This window comes from Eptesicus fuscus, chromosome 1, assembly GCF_027574615.1.
Source record: "Eptesicus fuscus isolate TK198812 chromosome 1, DD_ASM_mEF_20220401, whole genome shotgun sequence".
NCBI classification, from domain to species: domain Eukaryota; kingdom Metazoa; phylum Chordata; class Mammalia; order Chiroptera; family Vespertilionidae; genus Eptesicus; species Eptesicus fuscus.
Genome location: NC_072473.1, coordinates 62,045,486 through 62,055,984, shown reverse-complemented (window position 1 = coordinate 62,055,984; position 10,499 = coordinate 62,045,486). Strand labels below are relative to the sequence as shown.

Below are 10,499 nucleotides of genomic sequence, written 5' to 3'. Positions count from 1 at the left end.
AATTGGGGGCTTACTTATATTGGTAAGTTGTTGTTTTTCTTGTTCACTTGAAGTAGCATACAACAACATACCAGAATTTCATTAAGTAAGAAAAGAATGGCTGCTGCACTGGCAAAAATAGAATGTATAAGGATCAAAGGCACACTATTCAGCTCGCCAAAGTGATAACAAATTCTTCCCCACCCCCCAAAAAAAAGCCCTTTCCCCATGTAAACAAAAGTTTATTAAGGAGAAAAATGAAATAAATTAAACTTATCTTCAAAAATAAGGATTTTGAGACATCAATGTTTAGTCCATGCTTCAAAAATGTCAATTATCTTTGTCTGGATCTTTCGGATTATGTTTAAACATATACCCAAGTTAGATAAGTTTAAAATTAGATATATTTCTGTCATAAATATTATCTAAAACATTTTACTTTAATTCCAACCATTTTAACCACTCACTAGTATGACAACAGGGTTTCAGGTGTCAGAGTAAACACTGGAAGGAAAAACACACAAACAAAATCCTATATATAAGCCACAGTCAATAATCATGGCCCTTTCTGACACAGTGGCATTTGACTGGAAATTCAAAGTCCAGGAATAATTCTATTAACACAGGGAAACTCATGCATTTTGGTACATGGGCCCTAACATTCACAGATGGATTTTCTTTTAGGCCTTGCTTTTTAAATAGAGAAATCTTGCTTTATTTCATCTTGATGTTATCCTGGCTTGTGACTTAACTCGACTTCTTTTTCTTCTTACTGTGTTTCTTGTGATATTTCTTTTTCTTCTTTGCTTTTTCCATTCTTTGTTCTTGCTCTTCATGTCTTCTCTTCTTCTTTGCTTGGACCTCCTCTTCATAATCTAATTCTGATGAGGACTCTGATGATAGAGGTTTATCCTCAGGGTGAGTCTTCTTTCTTTTTTTGCTGTCACTTCTAATATACTTTTCTTTCTCTGTTTCATCCTTTGACTTCTTTTTCTTTTTTCCAGATACCTTGCTTTCTGATTCAGATTCATATGTAGAGCTTTCTGATGATTTGTATGAATGCTTCTTCTTTTTCTTTCTCTTTTTCCCTCGTTTCTTTTTCTCAACCTCGTAATCTGAAGAACTGCTCGAAGAATCAGAACTTGATGAAGAAGATGAAGACTGACAAGATGTCCTCTTTTTCCTTTTCTTTCGTTCTCTTTTTCTGGATGAACCTTCATTTCCACTTAATGCTTTCTCCCTGGTTTGCTCTAGTTCTTTCTTCCAATTCTCATTCATTTTTTCTTCAAATTCTGCCAGTGCTTTGGAGCCTTTCTTTTTACTTTCTATTTTTTTCTTCACTTCTTCCCAGGTGGGCCTTGGTCGATTCAGATAATCTTGTATTGTTGGGCCTACAGGTTGAGATGGGCCCCTCCATCTGGCCATTGCTATAGGATTCATATAGGCTACCCGATTATCTCGCTTTCCCATGGTGCCTAATGGTCACAGAGCAGACTCTCAGTTGCTAAGGAGAATAAGGTTAGACACACTCCTTAAGTTCTTCATTTGCTGGTATACCAAGTGGGCTCTATTCTGTGAGAGAAGCAGATGGAATGATTATAAAGCAGCTTTAACATAAGACAAAATAAATACATAAGCTTAACTCTCCACTGCTATCACATCTTACAGTAGAAATTTTCAAAATCTTAAACCTTAGGAACAACAAATATACATATTTAAGATTTTTGCATATTTTAGACATTGTGGTACAAATAAACATAAAGTGTTTTATATAACTCATGTAAGATTCTGTTATCTAAAATATTTAATAAGTATTTCCTTTTATATTGTATAATACATACCTTTTTTTCCTTCTTTGATTCTGCCTTATATGGTATGAGGAGAGAGACAAATTTTTATTGCAAAATTCTGTACCAGGCAAACCTTTCCAACTTATAAAAGTGCAGCACTATCTACTCCATTCTTTGACAGCACTCTAGAAATTCAGATACACCTGAACAAAAATTTTCTCCCTCAACTTTCACATCCAATCCATTACTAAATCCGGTTGTGTAAACCTCCACAATAGGTCTCATATCCATTCACTTATCTCCATATATACTGTCATCAAGTTAATCCAGGAACTATCATCTCTCACTTAGGCTATTAATCTCTAGTATCTACTGAGTGTTTATTTTCTGCCAGAGACTGGTTAGTGTTTTGCAATGGATTATCTCATTCAATCTCTAGACCAATACTATGAGGTTGATTCTATTATTGTTCTTTACTCACAGATGGAGAAACTCCGGCTTAGAGAATTTTAATAACTTAATAACTAGAGAATTTTAGTTACTTACATAAAGTAACAGCTAATAAATGGCAGACCCAGAATTTAAACCAAAGCAGCCAGACCCCAAACCCTTCACACCTAACACAACACTATATTGCCTCCTTATATAAATCTCTACCCTTACTCCTTTCCATTCCAGTCCCACACCACAATCAGAAGGATCTTATAATACTACAGTGGTTTTACATTTTAATAATATCAAATCCACACTCTTATAAAGGTCCTATATGATCTATCCTGCTTATTTCTCTTACTTTCATCTAGGGTCACTTACCACTTTTCTCAATTCTATATTCTCTAGTCTTCTCTTGCTTTCTGAAATATGCGAGCTTAGCCTTCATAGCCAGTTTCACATCATCCTTCACGTCTCAGTATAAATGTTAATTCATCAGAAAGGCAACAATTAAGTTGAACTACATATATTGCCAATTATAGAAACAAAAACAGTCAAATACCAGCACTTTCATATGGCTCAGTCTTATACTAAAGTAGGTTGCCTCTGTATTTACCACTTATCCTCATTATTCTGTATATTTTATTGTTTATTTTATTGATACTTGTTTATTTTATTGATAGCACTTAGTAAATTGTTTATTTACTTGATAGCACTTAGTAAATTGTTTATTTTACTAAGTTTATTTAGTAAACTTGTTTATTTTATTGATAGCACTTAGTAAACTTGTTTATTTTATTGATAGCACTTGTTTATTTTATTGATAGCACTTAGTAAATTGGTGATTATTTTATTTCTCTGATTATTTGGATGTGTGTTGTGTTTGTATACACACCACTAAATATAAGGCCAAGAAGGGTAAAGGCCATGTTTGATCTGTTTTATTCACCATGGTGTTCCCAGTATCTAGACTATACTAACTACTCAATAAATATTTGCTCAATAATTAAAAAAATAAATGGATAGGTGAATGGATAACTCTGGGGGTATGGGCATTCAGAAAAGCCTATTAGAGTTGCTGATGTCTGTATAGGAATTGAAGGATAAACAGTTTACCCAAGAAATGAGAAATGGAGTACATTCCAGCCAGAGAAAACAATATGTGAAAAATGACAGGGATCTAAAAAAAACAACAAAAAACACCATGTATTTAGTGTTGATGGAGCCTAGAGGTCAATCTGGCAGTGGCATGAGGTGAGGCTACATAGACAGGAACTAGCTTGATCATGGAGGCCATCTCAGGTCATTTTAAAATCTTAGATTTTGTCCTGTAGTTGTCAGGAAGCCAACAAAGTCTTTTAAATAGAAGGGAAAGATGTTCAGCCATATCATGGATTTTTCTGTTAGTGTCAATCTTGACTGTAACCTTTTAAGTCAATCAAACATACCCACCTATCATAAACTCAACGCCTCAGATGTTAGAGTGGCTCTTGGTGATAGTTTCCTACATTTCATTGCTATGCTTGTTCTTATTCTTCCTTCTCTTCAGTTCTATCCATCTCTTCTTATGTTTTTCTGACTTTTAAAAATTGATTTATTATTTATTTTTACTTAAATTTTTAATGTTGACAGTATTGTAAATTCCTCCCATTCACCCCACTCCGTTTGCCCACCACTCCCACCTTGACCCTCACCACACTATTGTCTACATCCATAGACTGTGATGCATATATCTTCTTTAATTATTCCCTTCAACTTCCTTTATCCAGTCCCCCCACCACCCTTCCCTCTGATATTTGTCAGTCTGTTCCATGTATCCATACCTCTGGTTCTATTTTGTTCATCAATTTACTTTGTTCATTAGATTCCACGTATTATGAAGATCATAAGGAATTTGTCTTTCTCTGACTGGCTTATTTCATTTAGCATAATAATTTCCAGGTCCATCCATGCTGTCAAAAAGGGTAAGAATCCCTTCTTTCATGCAGCAGCATAGCATTCCATTGTGAAAGCATACTTCAACTTTTTTATCCACTCATCAACTGATGGGCACTTTAGCTGTTTCTAGGTATTGATTATTGTAAATAACGCTGCCATGGACATAGGGGTACATACATCCTTTCTGGTGTTTTTGGATTTTTAGGATATATAAACCCAGAAGTTGGATCACTGGGTCAAAAGGCAGTTCCATTTTTAATTTTTTGAGGAAACTCTATACTGTTTTCCACAGTGGCGGCACTAGTCTGCTTTCCCATCGAGTGGGGAAAGAGCTCCCTTTTTTCCACATCCTCGCCAGCATTTGTTGTTTGTTGATTTATTGATAGTAGCCACTATGAAAGGTGTGAAGTGATATATCATTTTAATGTTAATTTGCATCTCACTGATGATTAGAGACCTTGCACATTTTTTCATGTCTATTGGCCATCTCTATGTCCTCTTTGGAGAAGTGTCTATTCAGATTCTTTGCCCATTTTTCATTAGACTGTCTTCCTGGTGTTGAGTTGTATACATTCTTTATATATTTTGGAGATTAACCACTTATTAAATGAGTCATTGGCGAATATGTTTGCCCATACGATGGGTTCCCTTTTTGTTTTGTCGATGGTTTCTTTTGCTGTGCTTTTTTGTTTGATGTCGCTCCATCTGTTTATTTTTTTCTGTGTTTCCCTTGCCCTTGGAGATATATCAGCAAAAATATTGCTCTGAGATATGTCTGATATTTTACTGCCTATGCTTTGTGGATTTTTATGTTTTCATGACTTACATTTAAGTCTTTTATCCACTTTGAGCTTATTCTTGTGTATGGTGTAAATTGGTGGCCTAGGTTTATTTTATCGCATTTATCTGCCCAATTTTCCCAATATCATTTATTGAAGAGTCTGCTTTAACTCCATTGTACACTCTGGCCTCCTTTGTCAAATACTAATTGACCATAAAGGTGTGCATTTTCTTGGCTCTTCATTCTGTTCCATTGATCTATATGCCTGTTCTTGTGCCACTACCAAACTGTTTTGATAACAGTGGCTTTATAGTATAGTTTGATATCTAGTGTTGTGATCCCTCCAACTTCATTTTTCTTTTATCAAGATTACTAAGGCTATTCAGGGTCTTTTTGGTTCCATATAATTTTTTGAAATATTTTTTTCTAGATCTGCGAAATATGGCATTGGTATTTTAATAGGAATTGTGTTGAATCTATAGATTGCTTTGGGTAGTATGGACATTTTAATGATGTTAATTCTTATAAAACATAAACATAGTATATGCTTCCACTTGTTTCTATTTCCTCTATTTCTTTCTTCAGTGTCCTATAGTTTTCTAAGTACAGGTCTTTTACCTTCTTGATTAAGTTTATTCCTAAGTATCTTAATTTTTTGTTGCAGTGGTAAAAGGGATTGTTTCCTTAGTTTCTTTTTCTGAGAGTTCATTATTGGTGTATAGAAATGCCATTGATTTCTGGGTGTTAATTTTGTATCCTGCTAGTTTGCTGAATTCATTTATTAAATCTAGTATTTTTTTTTTTGGTGGAGTCTTAGGGATTTCTATGTGCAATATAATGTCATCTGAAAATAATCTCAGTTTTATATCCTCCTTTCCAATTTGAATGCCTTTTATTTCTTCTTCTTATCTAATTGCTGTGGCTAGGACTTCAAGCCCTATGTTGAATACAAGTTGTGAAAGGGGACATCCCTGTCTTGTTTCTGATCTTAAGGGAAAGGCTTTCAGTTTTTTCCCATCAATTATGATAATTTCAGGTATAAAGTAAAGAGATAAGAGGGTAACTATACTAATGGATGCAGAATTAAAGAAAATTATGTTTTTTGTATTTTGTTTCTATCATAGAATTATCAAACATATTCACAGGGTGACAAGAAAGGTTATAAAGAAAAAGTTTACCAAATAAACTGCAGCTCCAGTCAGACTGCTCCAAAACCACTCAAGCAAAGAGGAGAAAACTGAAGTTTTTGCTGTAACTCCTGCTGAGTGGCCTCAGACAGTAGCTGACCTGCACCCCATTGGAGACCCAGATACGAGGGCATCTAGTGGTTGGTGTGACATGACAACAGATTTCAACCACTCGCATAAGGGACACATACAAGAGGCAGACTCAGTGAGCACCAAAGCCCTACTGGAACAAGTCCTGGCCCATAAACATGTCTCCAGCACAGCAATTCTTCCTTTATAGATACAGCAGGTCCCCATAGCCAGTTGGCCTGGAGGTCAATTCCTCCCAGTGACACCAACAACAATCAAGACTTAACTACAACAAGGCTGTACACACAGTCCACAAAAGGGTGCACCAAGAGTGTCCACCTCAGGTAACTGGGAGGCTGACCCGTTGAACCAATAGGACACAAAGTTACCCTACCAACTCAGGGAATCAGCGAAAATGAGGAGGCAAGGAAACAGATCCCAAACAAAAGAAATGGAGGAGAACAAACGACTTGACATAGAGTTCAAAACCACGGTTATAAGGTTTTTCAAGAATTTCATGGAAAAAGCCGATAAATTTAATGAGAACCTCGAGGATATGAAAAAGGTCCAACTAGAAATGAAACATACACTGACTGAAATAAAAAATATTATACAGAGACCCAACAGCGGACTAGAGGAACGCAAGAATCAAGTCAAAGATTTGGAATACAAAGAGGCAAAGGACACACCTCCAGAAAAGCAAAAAGAGAAGAGAATTCGGAAAGTAGAAGATAGTGTAAGAAGCCTCTGGGACAACTTCAAGCGTACCAGCATCCGAATTTTTGGGGTGCCAGAAGAAGAGAGAGAGCAAGATGCTGAAAACCTATTTGAAGAAATAATGACCGAAAACTTCCCCCACCTGGTAAAAGAAATAGACTTACAAGTCCAGGAAGTGCACAGAACCCCAAACAAGAGGAATCCAAAGAGGACCACACCAAGACACATCATAATTAAAATGCCAAGGGCAAAATACAAAGAGAGAATCTTACAAGCAGCAAGAGAAAAACAGTTAGTTACTTAAAAGGGAGCACCCATACAATTATCAGCTGATTTCTCAACAGAAACTATGCAGGCCAGATGGGAACGGCAAGAAATATTCAAAGTGATGAATAGCAAGAACCTACAACCAAGACTACTCTACCCAGCAAAGTTATCATTCAGAATTGAAGGGCAGATAAAGAGCTTCACAGATAAGAAAAAGCTAAAGGAATTCATCACCATCAAACCAGTATTACATGAAATGCTGAAAGGTATCATTTAAAAGAAGAAAAAAGTAAAGATAAAAATTATGAACAACAAATACATTACCTATCAACAAATGAATCTAAAAGTCAAGTGAATTAAAAATCTGAAGAACAGAATAGACTGATGAACATAATAGAATCAGGGGTATAGAATGGGAGTGGATTGATAATTCTCAGGGGAAGGGGTGTCTATGTGGGGGGTACGGGAAGAGACTGGACAATATCATATACCTATGGATGAGGATAGCAAGCGGGGGAGGTAAGGGCAGAGGGGAAGGTGGGAACTGGGAGGAGGGGAGATATGGGGGGGGAAGGAGAAACAATTGTAATAATCTGAACAATAAAGATTTATTTAAAAAAAAGAAATTTATTGACAATCCATTTGCTACTACCATTTGCAAAGATAAATATCTTCATAAAAAAAGTTTTAAGAAGATAGCAAAGAGAGGGAATAATGGATATTGCAAAACCATAGGGGAAACAGAGAGAAATCAAAGTCACAGGTAGAAGATGCATATTCTTGTAAGAGCAGAGGCAAAAAAAATCAAGAAAGTGTACGGGTTCAGGGTTTTTTTCTTGGAGGGGGGAAGTGGAGAGAAAGAAGAAAGTTTAAGTATTTTTATACTATAGCCTTAATTTTTACTCAAAGTTATGTGTCAAGGTTGTCTTCTGTGATTAAGGCTGAGGTAGCATAGGAGTTTTGAGACCAATAATTAAAGTTACAGATGGATATAAAAAATGAAATTGGACCACTTTCTTATACCATATACAAAAATAAATTCATTAATTCTTTCATTAAAGAATTAAATGGTAGACCTTAAACAAACAAAAAAACTTATAGAAAAAAACACACAAAGTAAACTCTGATATCTTAGGAATATCTTTTTGGATATTTGTCCTCAATCCATGGATACAAAAAAAAATGGGACTATATCAAACTAAAAAGGTTTTTTTACTATATTTTTATTGATTTTTTACAGAGAGGAAGGGAGAAGGATATAGAGTTAGAAACATTGATGAGAGAGAAACATCGATCAGCTGCCTCCTGCACACTTCCTACTGGGTATGTGCCCGCAAACAAGGTACATGCCCTTGACTGGAATCAAACCTTGGACTCTTGAGTCCACATGCCACCGCTCTATCCACTGAGCCAAACTGGTTAGGGCCAAACTAAAATGTTTTACACAGCAAAGAAAACCATCAACAAAACAAAAAGACAACTTACTAAATGTGAGAAGATATTTGCATGTGATGCATCTGTTAAGGGGTTTATATCCAAAATATACTATATAAAGAACTCATACAACATAACACACACAAAACAAACAGAAACAAATTAAAAATAATGGGCACAGGATTTGAATACACATTTCTCCTAAGAGGACATACAGATGGACAACATCACTAATCATCAGAGAAATGCAAATGAAAACTACAAAAAGAAAGAAAAGAAAACTACAGTGAGATAGCCCCTCAGCTGTCAGAATGGCTTTCATCAGTAAATCCACAAATAACAAGTGCTGGCGAGGACATGGGAAGAAAGCAACCCTCACCCACTCTTGGGACTGTAAATAGGTGCAGCCACTATGGAAAACAGTATGGAGATTCCTCCAAAAATTAAAGCTAGAACTGCCCTAAGATCCAGCATTTCCACTTCTGAGTATTTATCTGAAAAAACAAAAAACACTAATTTGAAAAGATTATGCACCTCTATGTTCATTGCAGCGCTACTAGTAATAGCCAGGATATGGAGGCAATTGAGATACACATCAACAGATGAATGGACAAAGATGTAGTATGTATGTGCGTACACACACACATGCACATACGCATAACTGCACACACATTACTATTATTATTCAGCAATAAAAAGAATGAAATCTTGCCATTTGTGACAACATGGATGGACCTAGAGGGTATTACACTAAGTGAAATAAACTAGAGAAAGATAAATACCATATGATCTCACTTATATGTGGAACCTTCAAAATGAATAAACAAAATAAAAGAGAAACAGATCCATATGTATAGAGAACAAGCTGATAGCTGCCAAAAGGAATGGGTGGGAGATGAGAATTTAAAAATTACTACTAAAAATAAGTTATTGTGATAATGGTTACATAATTAGATAAGGAAATGTTAAAAATTTAAAGTAAAAACCATAAGATTTGGAATAACTTAGGAGAGAATGCTGACACAAAACCAATGATGTGGGAGGCCTTCAGAACTACAGAATCTGTGTTCTTTTCTCATAAGCTAAAGTACACCGAGAGAAGAGAAAAAGTGACACCAATGAAGACTCTTGCTCAAATATTCTGTTTAAAGTATTCTGGCTTACCTTCTGTTTCTATGCTAGAAGAAAAACTTGATTCTCTGCATCTCTATTTCTTTGCACTATGCTAATTTTGTATAAAGATTAGATATAAATTGTGACAGCCCTGTTGGTAATCTGGGTCTTATATTAGTTATTTGCTCATTCATTCTTGCAAAAACTCCTTTTTCATTATCATATACAGGGTTTGGCAAAAGTAGGTTTATAATTGTGAGTATGTGAAACAGTTTACTCTTACGTTATTTATTAATTATTGTAGTATTTTCCATATGAACAGTTGTAAACCTTCTATTGCCAACCCCTGCATTATCTGTCAGACACTATGTAATAGGCCATGGAGATTATGGTCTTTTAGTAAAGGTAAATACTCATTACACAAATATCAAACAAATGAGTATGTAATTATATTTGTGATTTGAATGATGAAGAAAAAGTACAGGATGCTATGAAAGGTATAATAAGGGACCTAATTCAAAATGGAAGGTCAACTCTGAGGCACTAACATATAATCTCAGACCTAATAGAGAAATTAGACCTAGCCAGATGAAGAAGTTAAACAAGATAAATTTAAAAAGTAAAAGTTGATTCAATGTTCTAAGCAGCAGGAATAGCAGATGCTAGGACCCTGGGGTGAAAAGGAAAAGCCAAATAGAATGCAAAATATTCACATTATTACATGGTTGGAAAACAGTAATCATATTAATTTTTCACCTTGAAAGTGATTGTATCTATGTCATTTTTCATTGA

General features: G+C 35.2%; 1 protein-coding gene across 1 annotated transcript; it reads right to left on the bottom strand.

Moving 5' to 3' along the window:
- Positions 1-726: 726 nt before the first annotated feature.
- FAM133A (family with sequence similarity 133 member A) lies at positions 727-1,449 on the bottom strand. The gene has a single exon (XM_054716724.1). The coding sequence runs from the start codon at positions 1,447-1,449 to the stop codon at positions 727-729; it is 723 nt and encodes a 240-aa protein (XP_054572699.1).
- Positions 1,450-10,499: the final 9,050 nt, after the last annotated feature.